The following is a 21,000-nucleotide window of genomic DNA, read 5'->3' on the forward strand; positions in this document are numbered from 1 at the left end:
TAAATATATAGATGGCAAACACGGAAGATTTAGTTTCTGTTGAAAGCGGGCTTCGTATGACAAGATGTCCTTGCCCCCCAATATTAGACCTTATATTCCCCGACTTCCAGATCCAGTATTCTACCAACGTAACAAGATTGACTGCATATCCCCAGCAAATTAGTTGGATTCCTCACTTAGCAGCTGCACCCTACCAGGACCATTGCTCTTACACAACGAACTATGAAAATCATCCAAGTTTTCAACCAGAAGTAGTAAGAACGCCGGAAAAGAAAAAGGCAGCGCGGAAACCAACTGTTCGACGTAAATCGAAAGGTTATTAGCTATAAGTACATGCATAGCTACTAACCAGAATTAAAATTTTCGATTTTTAACACCCAACATATACGTTTATAACACATAAAAAATACCACAAAATATTTACCTGCAAAGTTACATATATGTTAACTCATAGGCGGGCACGAGGTGTATGAAACAGAACACCCGTGTTATAACGACTATCGACTGTCCTTGGCCCGCTAAGCGAAAACAAATTTATTGCCTATAATATATCATACATTTATTGTTATAAAATACTATATATATATACATCACACAGAATATTCAGACAAACGAAAATGTGGCTGCAAAAACCTACTCCCAAAAGATGACGAAACGAAGGTAAAGTAACAATTATATTTTTGCACTATATAGTTTTATAGATGTTATATTCTATAACATGTGGGTGAGGTCCCGCAGCGTGGCACGCCATGGGTCCTAGGATTTACACCATGGTTAGCCCGTTACACCAGTTTTATAAATAAACCTTTATATTATAATAGGCTGGGGAAAGATGGGACACCTTTTCATTCTATTTTCTCGTTCCATTTGGTAGTAAACAAAGAACATTAAAGAAATTATAAAAACCGTTTCCTCGCGACTCCCATAGATCGTTGGTAATTGTTTAAAACACGATCAGGATACTGGGATATTATGTGCTAAAGGTGTCCCGTCTTATCCCACCCTACTAATAACTTTCGATTTTTAGATATTTTCTCAACCATTTCCAAAGCTTTGCTGTGGTAAAGACACAGGTATAGAATCTGCTGATATACCGGGCATTGAAGAATTCTTAAATCTAGATCTTAGGCCTACAACGCTACCAGAAAGTCCTCATAAACTAACTAAGAATTATCGCAAGAAACATAACATCAGCCACGATAAAAACGACATGTTTCAAGTTATGCTACAAAGCTTAATTTCAAGCGTACAAGACTGTATACACCCGCGCACACAGAAAAGGAAATATAAGAAACGAAAATCGAGCAACGAAATTTGTAAACCTACCAAAAGCAAGGAAGAAGGGGAAGTTATATATGATTCAGGTATTTGTGTTTTAAAGCGTGTAAGTATATGCGCAACAAACGGCTGCAATTAATGCTATAGCTGCTAGCTTTTTCAATGCCGGATGCCCGCTTTTAAGAGTTACCACGTGCATAGTGGTTAGCGCGCCTGCCTGTAACCAATAGGTAATAGGTTCAAGGCTCGACGCTGCTACCATTGTGGGTGTATGTGTTATTGCTCCAATCCAGTGGTCACTAATGGGTTGTCTAAATTATCAGCCATACATAAAAAAAAATCCTCCAAAAAAATAATCACCCCCAAAGTATAACATACGTAATACATGGTAACTCGTAAGCTGGCACGAGGTGTTAACCCGTGTGATAACGACTGTTGTATTCACGTGTGTTAGTTTGTGTATAGCTGACAGCGTATAGACATCTATTGGGTTGAAGAAATTGTCGTTATAGGTGTCTTCCCCAGGGACCACAAGGCATGATGGTATAGCAGCGTCGAACCTCAAAACCCACGGCCCAATTTATAAGCTTTTATAAACACACGTTTGTTAATCGCAGATTTAAATATTTCTTTGGAACTTCTGAACGAATACAGGAAACGTAAAGACCTTACACCAAGAATGACAGCAATATTGCGCCACTATAGATTGAAATATCGTCGTGCTTTACGTTCAGCATGTGTCGCTCAATCCCGTCAGTACAAGGGAAGAAGCACAAACCTCACCACACGATGTAATACTGGTGGAAGGTGTTCAAATAAGTGGCAACAAATTCAGGTAAGTTATAGCGTTTAGTAGCCACAACAATAATATAAAAGTGGTTTTAAAATCGACTCGTTTTAATGCAGTTTTTCTTTAGGCACATAACGTCATTTCCGCCACCTAGTGGTCACTTATGGGTTGTCTAAATTATTAGTCATGCAGAGATATCAATCACTCACAAAGTAACATACGTAGTAACTCGTAAGCGAGCATGGGGTGTATGAAACAGAACACCCTTGCTATAACGACTGTGTTACCCCGCCATGCGAGGATTAATAAGTTACATACATTTGACTTTTTAGAAATACGTTCTAGACGAAACCGTAGTACAAAAACTTCGTGAAAACGAGCAAACACAGAAGCTAATACGAGTGTTATGCAGCACACCACAGAGGACACTTCGATCTACCGAAGCTGAGTTTAATGTACGTAGTTTACTACTTGCGTTGCTACTTAATAACATACAGTCAGGTGGGGAAAGGCGGGACAACTTTGATTTTTTGATCGTTTTTTTTGTATACAATTTACAACTATCTATGGAGTCGGGAGGAAACGGTTTTATAATTCTTAGAATGTTCTTCGTTTTCAACCGAATGGGATGAGAAAATAGAATGTAAAGGTGTCCCATCTTTCCCACCTTACTATATATAAACGAAAATAACCTTCTTGTCTTATCGATTACATCTTACAGCAGATAAGCAATGACGATCACGCGAAGGACAATGAGAAATCTACTTTCTTTCAAGGTCAATTAGATCCAAATATAAACGACACAAAACCTACACCACAAGGGTATATTCTTGATGAAGATAATTTTGTGTGTCCAGATATTGAGGCGACAATAGGTAACAGTAATAATTGTGCATGGTGGTTATGAACTATAGAATGTCCGCAATAAAATAATCAATAAATTTTAGAAATGTTTTATTTATTAGTCTCTGTCCGTTCTGTGAGAAAACACAATAAATAAAAAGGAAAATTATTTTGCAATTTTGAACCTGGTCTAAAATCTGTAAACATCAGACATATGAATATTTGACAAACAGGCGCCAAACCTGGGGTGGCAGGGTGGGCAGGCTTACCCCAGGACGTTTTACAATGTAATAATCAGTAAACATAAAACAACTAAATACATGAAATTCGTTTAACATGTGCCCACATGGATTTATAAAGAGTTTGGCGCCCCTGTTTACCATAATTAAATATAAACCGTATATCTGTAAAAAGACGATAAATAAATAGTTATTGTAGTGTTTAAAAGGGTAAACAAAACAAGAATTAGAATTATGATGATATTATCTTTGCAAAGCTTAAAACAGAGAAAAATTAACAAACTTTTGAAAAAGTTTCAAACTCATCCTAGTTTTGCATTGGTGTACATTTAACATTAATTGTAACATTTAGTACACCAAGACGGCTATTGTCACAAATGAGTTTCTGCATTTATAATATGACCAATAACCACATTGGAAGATAACATTTAACACATACAAAGTTTAATGCTATCATTTATCTTAACCAAATTTTGTTCATACGTTGTAACATTATTATTATATGTATCATACCAACAAACTATTAAAATGGAAGAATAAAACACAAAGAACTACGCAAAGAACAACCAGAACATTAAAAAGACTGCGATACCAAGAAATATTCGAGACAACATTTCCTCGTCTTCGTATTGCACAGTACCAGCAGGTGGCGCTCGTGGTCGGCCGTCGGCGACGTTAAACACAGATCCAAATACGCCGAATGGAAAAGCACCGATGCCGAATGACATTTGAAATCCTCCGTCTCCAAAGTTCATTCCGTTGAAACCGTTGTATCGCGTCTCTGGTTCAGGTCGCTGCGCTTGTGGGCGTGGAGGAAGTTCTTTGTTACGAGGGTCGCTAGTAGAGGAGCTTCCACGGCCATACAGTGGGACGACTTTATCTCTTCCAATCCCTGCTTAACAAACCGGACATTCTGGTCGGTTTGGTCTCGTTTCAAGCCATTGGTTCAAGCACGGCCAGCAAAATAGGTGGCCACAGTAGCTAATAACTGCATCTCTTGCTGTGTCGAGGCAAATGTTGCATTCGTATTGGGAAGCGCTGCTTGATTCGGAATCTGGTGTGGCCTGTCCTGTTGCTCCAGCTTCAGCCATAGGTTTGTTATAAAGTGAAATATTTTTTATCTTAAGTTAGATCATCTGTGCATAATAACAATTTTAGTTATATTATATATATTGTGAGTTATATATATCTATATATATAGTTATTGCGATGAATTACAAAAATCTGGCCCTGATCTAGTGCTCATAAAATTGGACGAATCTCGTAATGAAATAACAGTCAGGATCAAATACGAAAATAATCGGTACAATAATAAAAACAAAGTAAATTTACAAACGCAACACTTTATTGGGATAATATTTTAGTAAGATCCAAAATACTATTTAAAATGTCTTAAAATAATAAGGAACAAAACCACTTTTTGTTTTTCTTCGTTAGGGTTATCACATGACAAATTAACAACAAACATTCTGCCAAATTTTTCATTTACAAATGAAAAAGTGATGCCGTAATTTATTTTTAAACAGCGTCGAAATATTAGCGTAAAAATAATTTGTTAAAATATCAATCAAGAAATAGTTGTTCAGTAAGTAAATTATAGTAGATTAAATTATTTTTAGGTGTATTTTTAAAATTACGATCTTTTATAGAGTTGCGGACTAGGGGATTTCCAAAGATTTATCGTGTTTTGATTTTTGATTTCAGACGTTTGTGAAATATTTTAATAACAAGTTTTATCTTTAGAACCTTTTTATTACTGGGATCGGTCATTGAAAACTGTCATTTTGTTAGGAGTTGGTTTCAATTTAATATTTGAAAACAGGCTTTAGCAATGGCTGCTTCAAAAAAGGTATTCGAGCAGGAGCTATTTTATTTGTATCTATATCTGTCTCCTGTCTGTATACGAGCAACTAAAGCTTTTATTTTATTGGGAACTATTAGCACATAAACATTATATATATACATATATATAATTTTACCTCATGTTATCACAGGAAGCATTGCTGTTGTGTTTAGATGTTGGAACTGGAATGAAAGATTCAACAAACAATCAATCAACTTCACTTGATCTTTGCATTCATGTTATATCTACTCTTGTACAACGCAAAGTAATTGCTTTAATTGTGGTTTGTTAATGATTTCACAACCCAAAAGTGGATTGCCATTTGTTTGGTCTACTACTCTACTACAGTTTAACTTTTTTTGTTACTAAAAAGTTAGGTAAATAATGTTTATGGGTTTACATTTTTTCTCAAGTATTTTTAATCAATAGCGTGTTTTTATTAACGAATGTCGTTTTGTTTCTAAATTCATTCTCTTCGTTGTTTTGTTCAACTTATATTCAAGTTGCAGCCTTTATCTTCATTTTTAGGTATTTTCTCACTCTAATTTTACAAGCAAAGTTAATTTTTCATTCTCATTCTATTTTTTTCTATTTTTTTTTTCAGATATTTTCACAATCCAAAGATGAAGTGAGTTTAGTTTTATTCGGAACAAACGAAACATCGAATCCATTAAACCAAGAAGATGAAGAAAGTTATCAAAATATTTCGATCGCGTTTTCATTGGGTTGCCCAAACTTTGAACTTCTACATTACTTGTCCAATGACCTGAAACCTGGAGTGTTGGAGACAGATTGTAAGTGATGTTGTGGCCATAGTTGTGTGTTGTTGTTTTTCTTGGTTAAAATATGTTTGTTATAAATGGCTATTGTGGTTTAGTTTATTGTAAATAATAAAATCTAAATAAAATGTTATAATTTTTGTTTTTTATATAGCCTGTTGACATATATTTATAAAACACAGGCTCTAATTTGTCTTGTTATATATTCTAACATATGAAGACTCGAGTGTATATTCTTTTATAGTTGTTGACGCACTCACTGTTAGTTTGGATCATCTGCATAAAGAAACAAGGTGATAAAATTATTCAGTTTCTCATGCTTACTTTGCTAGTCGTTGTTTTTGTTTCGCTGCATGGCTACTAGCTAACAATATGTTTTATGCTGAATCATCTTTTTTAATTCATTAGGTCTATGCTCACTATAAAAGGCTTTCATAGTACAGTTAGAAAAAATGTAGTATGAATGAATGAAACTTGCTTTATCCTTCTGGAAAAACGACAATCATTACTATATTTGTCTAGGTGATGATTTAGCATTTTTATTTTTTTTTTAGTTTTCTTTTTTCTTTAGATATAAGAAAATAAGTTCGTGTCGAATTGTTCTTTTCACCAACTTCTGCCACCCCACCAGTGATGAGAACTTGGATGGAATAATTGGTGGTTTCAACACAGATGGGATGAATGTGCAGTTGGATGTTATGTAGGTTTGGTTGGTTGATATATTTCAATCATTAATTCTTAATTGAATGTAAATTGTTTCTCCCTGAGTGGTGGACAAGAACTATCATTTTTGTAACACGGGTGTTCTGTTTCATACACTTGGTGCTCTCTTAGGAGTTACCACGTGTGTAACTTATTTATCCTTGCGTGGCGGGGCAACGACAATTGTTATAACACGGGTGTTCTGTTTCATACACTTGGTGCTTTCTTAGGAGTTACCACGTGTGTAACTTAGTTATCCTTGTATGGCGGGACAACAACAGTTGTTATAACACAGGTGTTCTGTTTCATACACCTTGTGCCCGCTTGCTAGTTACCACGTATGTAACTTATTTATCCTTGCATGGCGGGGCAACGACAATTGTTATAAAACGGGTGTTCTGTTTCATACACCTTGTGCCCTCTTACAGGTTATCATGTATGTAACTTTGTGGGGGAATGCTTTTTGCCGTAATATTGACTGGAATGAAGCAATTGCTATAAAGTGTCTTGCCTACCAGCCTTATAGGCTTTGAACCAGGTAACCTGTAGCTACAATGCAAATGCTTCATATACTGCAGTATCCTGTTCAAAAAAAGTCTTCATTTTAAATTATTTCTGTAAAATCTATTACAACTGTGCTAAAACACCAAACAAATAAAATTAATTCTGCAGTTCTTCATTTACAATAAACAAGCTCCTTTCAAATGAGGACGACAACCCGTCGCATAGTGGTGATGACCAACCTGGTACTTCAACTCATAGAAGGCCTGATCGAGGGGAATTACCATGTGGGGAGAAACCTAAGTCAGCCAACCAGCAAGCAGGAGAAGGAATCATAACAAGGATGCATAGGGGAGGTGTGCAGGGGGATTGCTATACATTGAGGTTGGTACATGAAAAATAAAAACCTACAAAGTAACATACATGGTAACACGTAAGAGGGCACAGGGTGTATAAACACCCTTGTTTTAATGACTGTTGTTGCCCCACCACGTGAGGATAAATTAGTTACATACGTTGTAACTTCTAAGCGGGCACGGGGTGTATGAAACAGAACACCTGTGTTATAACGACTGTCGTTGCCCCGCCATGCGAGGATAAATAAGTTACATACATGATACATCTATATATAATAATATAATATAATCCGTTTCAATATTATAATATACTAGAATTAGTAAACATATAGATACAAATACATATAACAACACTACTACATCCCAGGGAAGCAGTAAAAGCTGTGATGGGATTCGAGAAATGTTCCGTCCGTTCAGCCAAATGGAAATGCAATTTAACACTAGGATCCCATCTTTCTATACCCTGTTGTGCTTATATTAAAACTAAGGAGGCGAAACTTAAACAAACGTGGAAAAAGTAAAAAATTATTATTTTTTTGCTAGAGAAGTTGATTCATATGTGTTTTTAAGATGTTTTTAATTTTTGTGAATTTAAAAAAAAAGTTTTTGACATTATTTGGTTCACGATAAGAGTTATTTTTTTGTAATAAAACTTATGTTTATTTAATGTTACTTATAACATTCTGTTGTTTTGCTATAAAAAATATAAATATTTACAGATTTTATGTTTGTTTTATAAATTGTAAGAATATTTTATTATTGAGATTATTTAGATTTTTTCTAAATATTTCTAAAATTTTTTGAGTATTTTTTAAACTTTATGAACATAAATAATAAGATTTTATTATTTAGATGCCATGCTAAAACACACAAGAAAGAAGACATTACGTCGAATATCTTTTATTATATCGATGATGATGAAAAAACGGAAGTTACCAAAGAAAATTTAGGAAAAGGTTTTTATTTTCCTGTTACAAGTTTTAAAGTACATATATATTACTATATTAGATTTTGCTTCTTAATTTAGATTGGAGCAATTTTAATCTTTGGGTTAGACAAAGGTTTTTATATTAATATTTAGATTAAGGCATATTAACAGGCTGTGGTTTAAAAAATAAGCTGCTGAGTGCTTTCTGTGTTGGGCGGCTAAAAATTACGCTTACCTGGTGATTAATGTAAAGTTTGTGGTTTGGGTTTGTTTACATATCCTCACAGCAAAAGCATATGTTTAGAATGAATGACCAACAAGGCCGAACAGAAATAAAAAAAAACTTATTTATTGTTTATAACTTTTTTCCCAGGATACAAATACGGCAAAGACATCATAACGTTCGGGACTGAAGACGAAAAACAGATGAAGTTCGCTGCTTGTGATAAATGTTTGTCAATACTTGGGTTCACGGACATGAGAAATGTTCATGTGATTCATCATATGGATGACCAAGCTCATGTCGTGATACCTGAGGCTGGAGATGAGGTACGTTGTTTATTGGGGGTTGTTTGTAAGAGTGTACAAAAAAAATTGGTAACTTCTGCAAAAAAAGACTGGTAATTTTTGCCGAAATTTTTGCAGACAGGTGTAGAAAAAACATTTAGACTTTTTGAAAAAAAAAACACAAAAAGACATTTCGCAAAAAAAACAATTACAAATATGATTCTTTGATAAATGTGAATAAAATGAATGTAAAAGATGTTCATTAAAAAATATATATCTATAACTTTAAATAATACATATCAATAACCTCTACATTCGCTATAAAGAAATTTAATATAAAACCTTTAATCAAACCTTGAATAATAACCTACCTAACTAATTCTACTTTTTACATAGATTGAAACAATATATAACTATCAAGCTAGTATGGTACTTTTTACACATTGCAGCTTTTTAGATAATAACAAATTAAATCAGTTTATCTTTTTTTGCCGTAATTATGTAAAAAAAATATTCTAAAATTAGTTTTTTTGAAATACCATGCCAAATTCATTAAGGTTTTCAAAATCATTCCAAATTGATCCTACATTTTACAGCATGCAGGAACTGCATTATCAGCATTATGCACAGCGATGGTGAAACAAAACTTGTGCGCCGTTGCCTGCCATGTATATCGTAAAGGCTCCAATCCTAAACTAGTAGCGTTGCTTCCAAAGGTTAAACTTGGTTCACATTATCTTGTGATGGTTAGCTTGCCGTTCGCTGAAGATGTACGGTAAGAAAACTCCAAGCATTTCTTATGTTCTATAAACAATTTTAATATAGAGACATACAATACCTCTCATGGCAAATTATTCAGCCACAAATGCACACAATTTTAAAACTTTATTTTTGCTGAACTTTTATTTTACGGCGAGAAAAGTTATATGATGTGTATTTTAATATTCTTTTATAACTTAGACATTATGGATACCCTAAAAAGCTCGTAACTAGTGTGTGCCTGGTTATTTGAATTAGCTGGGTACCAAAAGTATTAATACATAATGATATAATAATCCATTTGCTTTGACAATGTCCCTGATTGTAAATTTGTTGCGTTTTAGTAACAACAAAATTGTTTTGTTTCAGTCCATTGTCATTCGAATCTTTATTCTCGGGGAAAAATAAACAACCGAGTGAAGAACAACTTCAACTTGCTGAGGATTTAATTTCATCCATGGATTTTACTCAATCGTGGGTTTGTTTCTTTTTTTACATTATGTTATTAATATTTGCAATCATGTTAAATGAATGAGTGTTGTTAACCCCCATGTGGTAGGATAATAGGAATGCAAAAGCTATAACACTGGTTATCTGTTGCACACACCTCATGCTCACATGTAAGTTATCATGTATGTAACTTGTTTATCGTCGCATGGCGGGGCAACAACAGTCATTATACCGCGGGTATTTTGTTTCATACACCTTGTGCCCGCTTACGAGTTACCATGTAAGTTTCTTGCCCAAAACACAAACTCCCACAATGGTAGCAGTGTTAAGTCTGAAGTTATGTAACTTTAACTACTTTGCCACGACAACAGGAATTTTTGAATTGTTTTTGAATATCCATCATATTACAGTGAAGATGGGATCTTCAAAGCAAAAGAAAAAATGAATCCAACATTTCAAAGAACGTTCCAATGTTTAGACCACAGGTTGAAGCACCCTGATAGTAAACTACCCGACCTAAATCAACTTATAAATGATTCAGTCTCAATATCGCACCCAACGAGCGTGGAAACTTTACTTGATAAAATTAACGAAAAGTTCCCGGTGATTTTAAACAAGAAACCCCAGACTTCACATGAAGCGTGGATTAACAATAAGTAAGTTTTATTTTAAAGAAATATCTTTCAGCTTAAAATCGGCTTTATTCAAATATTTTGAATATAAATACAAAGAACTTCCCTTTCAACATAGAAAATAGTGATGTTTGCCTGGTAGCCACAGCAGCAGGATATTTTAAATTTTATGGCGGGCTGATGTCTTATAACCCAAGTGCAAGGCATGTCATGGGACTTGAGATTTAGGCCAGAGTTGACCCATTTCGCAAACACTGTATATACACCCATTAGTAAGATATTGGTTAATTTGGTATTTCTATTTATTCTACATGGTTGAGATCCTACCATGTAGCACACCATAGGATCTGAGGTTTAGAACAGAGATATGGCCGTGACATTAGACATGAGACTTGGGCAACAATTGCCCATTACCCTGACACCCTGCTTTTAAGTTTAAATACAGTATGGTGGGGAAAGATGGAACACCTTTAGCGCATAATATCTAAATGTCTTGATGTTTTAAACAATTAACAACGGTATATGTGAGTAGTGAGGATACGCTTTTATAATTCTTTGCATTTTCTTTGTTTACTACCAAATTGGGCGAGAAAATAGAATGAAAAGGTGTCCGATCCTACTATATCAATAATTCATTACCCAACAGATCAGATGTTGCTGACCCAGATAAAGAAGAAAAACCTGGTGTTTCAGTATCCGCTCATATAAGAAACGAGCAAACCACAAGCATAGGAACCGTAACCACTGATCAGGATTTTGTGGAAATTTTACAAAATGGAAGTTTGCCTAGCAACGAGGGTTTGTGTGTAATGTAGTGTTGGTTGGCGTGGATTTACTTACTTTCTGGTTCATAATAACTATTGCTATTTCTCTATGGGTAAGGTCCTACAGTGAAACACGCCATAGGAGCTGGGGTTTAGACCAGAGTTGGCCCATTACCCCAACATTGTAAATGCACGTTCTATTCTATGTGGGTGAGGTCCTACAGTGAGGCACGCCATGGGACCTGAGGTTTATGCTAGAGTTGCCCATTACCCCAACATTGTAAATGCACATTCTATTCTATATGGGTGAGGTCCTACAGTGAGGCACGCCATGGGACCTGGGGTTTATACCAGATTTGGTCCATTACCTTAACACCCAGGGTGCTACAACATATCTGTGACCACTGGATTGGAGCGATATTATTAAGTGTCTTGCCCAAGGATAAGTTTAAAAACATTAATATACAAATAATCTGTTAGTTTGTTAAGATTATTTACAATTTCTTTCTTTCAGCCTTCGATCAAATGGAGCAACGGATTAAAGAATTTGTTTCTGATTCCTTTGTTGAAGTTTTGAAATATAAAATATTGAAATGTTTGGTGACTTTTATGGAACAAACTAACAAGGTATGAATTGGTGTGATTATTTATCATTACACCACATGTTTCCCATTTCTTATGCAAGTTACCATGTATGTAACTTTGTAGCGATACAGCTGTCAGCTGAAAACACTCAATAAACTTGCTTGACAATTTGGAATATCAAACACGTCAGAAATACTCTGAGAGCTTGACTAAGTAGGGAAGCTCAAAAAGGCTGCGTTTACTTTAGAGAAGCTTTGTGGCAGCTTTACCTTCAAGCTTCCTCTAATTTTGATGCTTGATTAAAAATTAACACCCTATAATGTCATGGTTGGTTCTACTAAATTCTACACTACAGTTTTAACTTTAATTATATTATGATACCATGTATTATTATGATAATGGGGAGGTGGCACTAAGTCTTATTTAGATCTTAGTTAGACTTAGTTAGTTAATATACATATTGTTTATGGCTGATACCAATATTCTTTAAACTTCATTTCCACAGATGAATGCAACAGATCGTAGCAAGAGATTTATGAATAAAATAAAACAAATTGTTCTCGCCACAAACCCTACTTTATGGAACTTCTTGAAAGAGAATGGAATACAAGGTAACACATGGTGGATGATATGTTACTGTTACTGCAATTTCGTGAATGAATGTTATTTATTGTCTTATGATAAAAGCTATACTAGGGTGATTTAAATATATGTTGTTGTCACACTACAGTTTGAATGTAACTTATTTATTCATGCATGTTAGGGGTAAGGTCCATGCTAAATAAATAAGTTACACACACGGTTACATACGTAAGTGACATACGTGGTAACTTGTAAGCGGACACAAGGTGTATGAAACAGAACGCCCGTGTTATAACGACTGTCGTTGCCCCGCCATGCGAGGTTAAATAAGAAACATACGTGGTAATTTGTAAACGAGCCTGAGGTGTATGAAAAGAACATCCGTGTTATAACTACTGTCACTGCCCCATCGTGCGAAGATAGATAAGTAATATTCATTCAATCAGACACAAACCTATATTACCCCACAAACATAAGATTATAACCATGTATTAATAGATGATAGTGACTCTAGTGATGATGAGATGATGACGTCAGATCGCGTGATTGGTGATGAAGCTGATGCATTGTTGGATATGATGGAATAAATAGCATTGTTGACCAAACAATTAAACTTCACAAAATTTGCTTTCTTTGAGATCACAAAACGGAGGAATCTCTTTATAAATAAACCTGGCCAGAACAACATATACAGTAGGGTGGGGAAGATGGAACATAAAAGAATTATAAAACCCTAACCTCACGACTCCCATAGACCGTTGTTAATTGTTCAAACACGATCAGGATATTTGGATATTATGTGCTAAAGGTGTCCCTTCCCCCACCCTACAGTACATTAAACATTGTTTTTTTGTTTTTTTCTACCTTTAAAAACTTACTGTATATGTTTATTTAATCAAATAAATGTTAGTTTATTTAGTAGCTTATGATTGCAATTTGTGTGTTTTAATAAGGTTTATAACAAAGGACCATCATTCCATTATGTTTTATAAGAAAATTGTATTCAGTTTACTTGGTTGGGAAATGCAGCTTTAGGGAAATTTTCTTTAAACAAACCGAATGCAACTTGTGTTCGCTCCCGCTTACAAGTTACCACGTACAAATCATATTGGAGTTTAGAAATCACTTTTACCAAAAAAAATGTCAATTATTTGTCCTTGTGTTACAAGGCAACGACAGTCCCAATAACACTGGTGTCTGATTTCACAAAGGCTTTTCGTTAACGACTAAACATAGCCAAGAATGTAACTTATTTATCCTCGCATGGCGGGGCAACAACAGTCGTTGTAACAGCACGGGTGTTCTGTTTCATACACCTCGTGCCCGCTTATAGGAGTTACCACGTATGTAACTTATTTATCCTCGCATGGCGGGGCAACAACAGTCGTTGTAACAGCACGGGTGTTCTGTTTCATACACCTCGTGCCCGCTTATAGGAGTTACCACGTATGTAACTTATTTATCCTCGCATGGCGGGGCAACAACAGTCGTTGTAACAGCACGGGTGTTCTGTTTCATACACCTCGTGCCCGCTTATAGGAGTTACCACGTATGTAACTTATTTATCCTCGCATGGCGGGGCAACGACAGTCGTTGTAACAGCACGGGTGTTCTGTTTCATACACCTCATGTCCGCTTACGAGTTACCATGTATGTAACTTTTGTGGGTGATTTTTTATAACAAGTTAACAAACCAATAATGATCACTGGGTTGGAGAAATTACGCCAACAATGATAGACGTGGCGAGCCTTGATGAATCCTTCACCTGTGGTTAGCGACAGGCGCCCTGAGCACTTTGCCACAGGCCGAACTTATTTATCATAGTCCCCGCTTACAAGTTACCACGTACAGCTGATATTGGAGTTTAGGAGTTGGAATCATTATAACCACGAAAGACTGTCAGTTATTTGCGTATCAGGGCAGTGACACTCGTTATAAGCTGGCTATCTAGCGCCACCACTCGATTTAATGTTCATGTTTCGTCTAACATTATGCTATTCGTTGACGACTGAGCGTAGCCAAGGGCATCTGGAAATTCAAATGAAGGTAACTTATTTATCGCATGGTGGGGCACCGACCGTCGTTATAACTCGGGTGTTCTCTTTCGTACACCTCGTGCCAGCTTAGAAGTTACGACGTATGTAACTTGTTTATCCTCGCATTGCGGGGCAACGACAATCGTTATAACACAGGTGTTCTGTTTCACACACCTTGTCCCTGCTTACAAGTTACCACGTTTGTATCATAGTTGAGGCTTTTTTATATTTTCTTTCCTTTCTGTATCAACTCAGACACATAAGTTCAAAATAATAGCAGCATCGAAGTTTTACACGAAACGCATAGCTGAGAAGAAGTGACTAGATTATTACACCAGCCCTTCTTGATCAAAACAGCTTTGTTCACCAATTCAAAGTATAAATTTGTATTAAGCAATGGGCAGTCTAAGTTACTTATCAACGACCCGCACTTTCTACACGCACTTATACTCTATACCGTTCACATTATATCGCTTTATATGTTCACATTATATCACTTTACACATTATATCGCTTTACACATTATATCGCTTTATGCATGTTCACATTATATCACTTTACACATTATATCACTTTACACATTATATCGCTTTATGCATGTTCACATTATATCACTTTATGGCAAGCTCATCACTGCCATTGCACAGTCGTTTGGTTTTTACTTTTGTATAAAATTTATAATTAGGATGTAAACAATTGGTTACACTACAGCATAGAAACAGCTAAAATGCTTTGGGATAATAGAGCGAACATGGAATAACTGTTGGAATCCTTTCAGCGAAATAGGTAAAGTAAACATCGCACCTACATATTAAAGTTAACACCAAACTGTAGTTTAAATGTCTCTTCAAACTTTCCAGGATATAAATACCATGGTGTGCTACACACTACATCACATTCAGTGTCTGACTAGTCTTGGCTTCACTAGAACTACAGCAACTATATTATAGTAGGGTGGGGTAAGATGGGACGTGTTTTCGTTCACTTTTATCGTCCCATTTTGGTAGAAAATAAAGAATATTTACTGCATTTTATAACCGTATCCTCGTAGCTCTAAAAGATGTTTCTTGATTGTAAAGACCCGATCAGGAAATATTGGATTTATGTGCTAATGGTATCCATCTTACCCCACAGTACTATATTACTAAATCAACTTCTTTTGAACAGTTTACTATGTGCAATGTATGGGAGCATTGCATTAGTTACTTGTATTATTTGTGTATTGTTTTCAAACAGTGGTCTAACGTCAAGAGATATATTCCTACACCGAAGAAGGCAAACGTCATCAAATAATCTACTTGGGACACCACGTAAGTTCCGCTGATGTCATGATGACGTATATACGAGTGAATATACTATTTATGCTCGCATGGTGGGAAAGCGACAGTCGTTATAACGCTTTGTGGGTGTTTGTTTTTCCGTATCGCCAACAATTTAGACTACCCATTAGTCACCACTTATGAGGCAGGTCACGCTAATCACTGTTCCAATGACGTCACGGTGACGTGTATGATTTTCATTCAACCATCACGGCACTATTGGGTTGGAACACCCAAGGTCGAGGTGATTGAACAAAAATTCTACAACTTTCGACAAAAGACGCACCGCGTGTTTTCCAAGTGTTTAATTAGAACTTAAACTGAACTGTTGGTAGAATCTCATCTATATTTTTGAATTTCCGACGTTTCGTTGGAAAATGTAGAGTACTGTGGGGAAGATGGGACACCTTTAACACATGATATTCTAATAACCCGATCGTGTTTGAAACAATTAACAACGGTCTATGGAAGTCGTGAGGCTACGGTTTTATAATTCTTTGAATGTTCTTTGTTTACTACTAAATGGGACGAGAAAATAGAACGAAAAGCTGTCCCATCTTCCCCCACCCTGCTATACTACGTTTTTTCATACCAGATAAGCAGATTGTTCAAATTATTCCTTGTAGCAGAAGTAACATAATGAATGTGTTGCTGTTGCCGATTATGCAATTCTCGTACAAGTTTTTTAATTAATAAAACTCGAAACAATTTTTAAATAAAACCTGTCATTGCTCACGTGTTATGTGTTTTCTAGTAACTACTAAGCATATAAAGTAATACAAACTCGTTGAATTATTTCTGCATTAAAATCACAAAATAAACCACTGTTCTGTTAATGTTTTATGTTTCTGGTAAATGTTAGAATATATTTCAAACAGTTTATAATGTTAGAAATAAACTGTTTGAAATATAAGCTTAGGCACTACAGAAAAAGTTGTTAGGCAGCTTTCTGCGTTATAACAAAGCGAACCAATAACTTATGCGGAGTGTAAGAAACATTGCTTTTATTCATTCAAATAATAACCTTAATTAAAAATTATTGCTGAGTATAGAGAGATGGGTATATAGGCTATAAAACTACATAGTAACCCAAAAAGAACCATACGTGGTAACTCTTAAGCTGGTACGAGGTGTACGAAACAGAACACCCGTGTTCTAACGACGTTTTCCGGTCACGCGAGGATAGAGCAAGTTACATTCATTCATTTATATGCATTCATTCACATAAAATCGTAGATTCTTTACGCATAATTTTCTTGCTATAGGGTGTAACGGTCACGCCTTTTATAGAATACGTTTTTTGTGTTATATAACGACTTGCGTTTTATGGCCATGCAGAAGTTACATTCACGTTTTGTTCTTCTGTTTTATGCATGAGCGTGTTATATTGACTGTCGCTTTATACCGTTACGTCCCGTCTTTACGATGCTGTATGTTACTCTGACCTACGTTACCGTGACCGAAGAAACAAAATAAATTTATTCATTTATGCAAAAATCGAGCCATACTACAACATAAAAAAAACTTGAACAATTTGAACACAATTTCAATTAGCAACACAGCGGCGGGCTGGTGCTAAAACTGTTACATAGTCGTTAATTACCACGTGACGCAATTACGCGATAACTTATAGGAACTGATATGAGAGAATTGGTTATATATGGATGAATGCAATTAACCTATTTATCCTTGTGTAGCGGGGCAATGATACAGTACCTATAACACGGGTGTTCAGTTTCAAACACCTGCTGCCAACTTGCAAGTTACCACATATGTACATATATATCGATAGTCGGGTTTCATACGCCGCGCGTAAGTTGCATGTAACTTTGTACGTGCTATTCGAATATTTATATGAGGTATATATTAACGCAGTTGTTTTTATTTTAGCTCACGGTCGGGTTCGTCCATGCAGGAAGAATAGGGAATGTTTCTACGGTGCTGAGTGCGATGAACGAGGGGTAAGAAAAACAAAAAATAATCACCCACATGATTAAATACGTGGTGGTAAGCGGGCACGAGGTGTATGAAAAAAAACACCCATGTTATAACGACTGTTGTTACCCCGCCATGCGAGGATAAATAAGTTACATTTAATACGTAGCACTTTAACATCAATACTAATACTACTTCATATTCACAGAGATGCGTATGCAAACACCAATGTAACCGGCAATCTAACTTTCCCGTGTGTGGAAACAACCGCAAAACTTACAAGAACGCCTGTGACCTTAGAAGAGCTGCATGCATGCGACAACGGAACATCGTTCGTGCTTGTTTCGGGGATTGCTCATGCTTGAGTAAGTGGAAATAATGTTTCTCGTATAGTATAAGTAATAACATATAGTAGGTTGGGAGAAGATGTGACACCTTATCATTCTATTTTCTTGTCACATTTAATAGTAAACAAAGAAAATTCAAATAACTATATAGCCGTATCCTCACGAGCTCCATAGACCGTTGTTAATTGTTAAAAACACGATCAAGATATTTGGATATTCTCCCGTTTTACCCCTTACCCCACAATGCATCTCCCATATTACCCCACAACGCTATATAGTAGGGTGGGGGGAGATGGGACACCTTTAGCACATAATACTTAAATATCTGACCCAATAACAAATATCATAATACTGTAACTTCCTTTACATGAATTGATACTCACACATTTTTGGGGGGAACAATAATTTGGCAGCAGTTACTTTTGGGGTTACCCATAAGGGAAATACCCGGATAAAAAGTTGGCAAAAATCATTTGTAGTTCGTGTTCTACTGTTGGCAGTGGTAGTTTTAGTCTTATCTAACAGATTCACTATTTCGTTACCCATATGGCGTGTTTACGGGTATACTGTTATTGCGTTTAGCTGTACCAGATTTCAACATAGAATCTACTTTTATTTCAAATTGAGTTTGGATCATGAAAACCTAAACTTTTATTATTTACAGAATCATTCCGTGTTCGTACAAAGCGTTTACAAACTGGAGTAGAGGGCGGGCAAGTTACATTGTTTTGTTATTACCCACGACCGAGTTACAACTTTGCAATTTATAAGAAACGTGTGCATTGGTATAAAGTATTGGGACGGGGTCAAAAAGAAAGAGTGCTAAAAGAAGAATGGATTATCAAAGAAAGCTTTGCACACTACAAGTAAGACAACTCTTTGCTTAGAGGTTAGAGCACTTGTGTTGAGACCAAGCGATACTGGGTTCAAGGCTTGGTGCTTATGACTGTGTTGGTGTCATTGGACAAGACGCAAAATTTTATTTAGGCAGGATTTTTATTATATTTAAATTTAAAAATAGGTCTTTTTATGTTAACCATTGTAGTTAGGCATATTGCATGTATTTTATGTATGTTTTAGCTCTTATTATATCTTAATATAAATATAAAAAGATAGTTAGGGTATTTCAATGTTGTTCTTCACAGAGGCCATACCTCAGTAAAATAATACATTCAAAATTGTTTTATTTTAGTAATATATTTCCTTTATTCCACCATCATTAACTTAATTTGTCTGCTAGGTGAAGCGACCACGATTATTTTCTTCCAATTAAATCTAAGTATGTTTTTAACTCTAGTCCTGTTTTTACAACTGTTATTTTGTCGCTAAATCTGTCGTTTTATTTAAAATATTTCAAAATCTTTGCTACAGTAATGGAAGAGACAAACAAAGTTATTATTAAGATTACACAAACCAAGCTCAATAACACACAATGTTGTTTTCCACAGAGGACGAACCTCAGTTTCCCCAATCAACGGAAACGCTTCGTTAACGATTTCCAACCTCACTTTATCAGACAGAGGGAAATATGAATGCCAAGTGAGAGTTGGGGTTCAAAAGAACAAGGATTACGTCATTCTGCTTGTGCAACCAAGTAAGTTGATAAATATATAAATATATGTACAACCATAGTTGTTAAACTAAATCATTTTTAACCATCTGAATATACATGTACAACTTAGTTAGTTATGAATATATAAACTATTTATAAGTGGCTGTAGGACTAGTCACAAACACAGTTATATAAATGGTAACTCTTAAGCGGGCATGAGGTGTATGAAACAGAACATCTGTGTTATAACAACTGTCATTGCCCCGCCATGCGAGGATAAATAAGTTACATACGTGGTAACTTGTAAATGGACACAAGTTGTCTGAAACAAAACAACCGATAACTGAAGTTTTTAAAATCTTATAAAATACTTTATATTGTCTTGGGCTAAAGTAACCAATTTAAAGCAAATTAGAATATATTAAATCAATTATTTTTGCCATTGACAGACCGTAGAAGACCGGGAAGTGGGATTCACCCAACACCTTCTACAAGACTCACAAAACCTCATGGTAATAAATGTTTGTCATTCAATAAATTTGTGGTTCTTTAAGTTTATTTGCTGAGAGTATTTGAAAAGTTTAATGGACTTTAATCGAGGAAGATAGAAAACAAATGGGATAACGATGAAAAATTAGAGATTTAAATACAAATGTACTGTTATGGTCAAGAGTCCCTTTTGTTTTACATTTTATAGCTTTTACATTTATTCTTTGTATATATATATATATATATATATACATACATTGAACAAACAAAATACTTTTTTGAATAAATTTTTATGGCAAACATTTTGCAGCAAAATTTCAAGTAACCACAAGAGAAGTCCAAACTGCTGTGAGAGGAAAACAAGTTGTTTTGTTTTGTAGCTTCCCAGTGAAAAGAAGCAAAATACGAGTTTTTACTCAACAAGTTAACTGGTATAAACAAGAAAGGGGAAACCTCGTTCCAGTTTACAGATCAGACTGGATAACTACACGAGCACATGGTTCTTATAGGTAAAATTTATTTATTTATTCCCATATAACTTTTCCACTATGAAGAATAAGACTTATGTGATTTGTTCCCAGCTATGTATTGGGCATAAAAACTAATCTTCTTTAATTTAAAATAAATGTATGCTTTATGTAAAGCTAATGTTCAAAGCAGTATTGTGAGCATAGTATTTTGCTGCCATTATAATATTTCATCTACGAGTTAATCTCCTGACAAAAAAACATAGATGTGTTTGAAAACTAATTTTAACACACATGCCAGCACAAGGTGTCTGAA

General features: G+C 35.3%; 4 protein-coding genes and 1 non-coding gene across 6 annotated transcripts; 4 read left to right on the plus strand and 1 right to left on the minus strand.

Annotated features, from left to right (window-relative positions):
* The first annotated feature begins 17 nt into the window (after positions 1-17).
* Positions 18-3,322, plus strand: LOC100175489. Of its 2 annotated transcripts, none has more exons than XM_002119757.4 (6): positions 18-315; positions 599-660; positions 1,028-1,364; positions 1,896-2,113; positions 2,401-2,523; positions 2,790-3,322. In XM_002119757.4, exons 1-6 carry the CDS (start codon positions 57-59, stop codon positions 2,973-2,975), a joined length of 1,185 nt encoding a protein of 394 aa, XP_002119793.2. In that variant the 5' UTR covers positions 18-56; the 3' UTR covers positions 2,976-3,322. The 2 variants fall into 2 exon arrangements, with proteins under 2 accessions (XP_002119793.2, XP_026695685.1); XM_026839884.1 differs by having other exon boundaries at positions 2,793-3,322.
* On the minus strand, positions 3,013-4,293 carry LOC100187366 (E3 ubiquitin-protein ligase RNF185-like). The gene is given in 1 exon segment (XM_009862239.3): positions 3,013-4,293. A coding segment is annotated over 1 exon segment (540 nt). The 5' UTR covers positions 4,242-4,293; the 3' UTR covers positions 3,013-3,701.
* A 603-nt stretch (positions 4,294-4,896) lies between these two features.
* zf(c2h2)-102 (zinc finger protein ZF(C2H2)-102) lies at positions 4,897-13,493 on the plus strand. Its single transcript, NM_001128902.1, has 16 exons — positions 4,897-4,999; positions 5,145-5,258; positions 5,598-5,787; positions 6,017-6,065; positions 6,344-6,472; positions 7,147-7,359; positions 7,699-7,848; positions 8,184-8,287; positions 8,633-8,808; positions 9,363-9,541; positions 9,895-9,999; positions 10,386-10,631; positions 11,254-11,405; positions 11,886-11,998; positions 12,462-12,567; positions 13,037-13,493. Exons 1-16 carry the CDS (start codon positions 4,982-4,984, stop codon positions 13,123-13,125), a joined length of 2,133 nt encoding a protein of 710 aa, NP_001122374.1. The 5' UTR covers positions 4,897-4,981; the 3' UTR covers positions 13,126-13,493.
* Positions 13,494-15,735: 2,242 nt separating this feature from the next.
* On the plus strand, positions 15,736-20,989 carry LOC104266331. The gene is made up of 7 exons (XM_026839888.1): positions 15,736-15,885; positions 17,785-17,855; positions 18,038-18,194; positions 18,841-19,042; positions 19,625-19,770; positions 20,178-20,240; positions 20,528-20,989. Exons 1-7 carry the CDS (start codon positions 15,756-15,758, stop codon positions 20,728-20,730), a joined length of 972 nt encoding a protein of 323 aa, XP_026695689.1. The 5' UTR covers positions 15,736-15,755; the 3' UTR covers positions 20,731-20,989.
* mir4051 (microRNA 4051) lies at positions 16,095-16,147 on the plus strand. The gene has a single exon (NR_034444.1). It is a non-coding gene; the product is annotated as a microRNA 4051 (primary transcript).
* Positions 20,990-21,000: the final 11 nt, after the last annotated feature.

This window comes from Ciona intestinalis, unplaced genomic scaffold (assembly GCF_000224145.3).
Source record: "Ciona intestinalis unplaced genomic scaffold, KH HT001065.1, whole genome shotgun sequence".
In the NCBI taxonomy this organism is placed as follows: domain Eukaryota; kingdom Metazoa; phylum Chordata; class Ascidiacea; order Phlebobranchia; family Cionidae; genus Ciona; species Ciona intestinalis.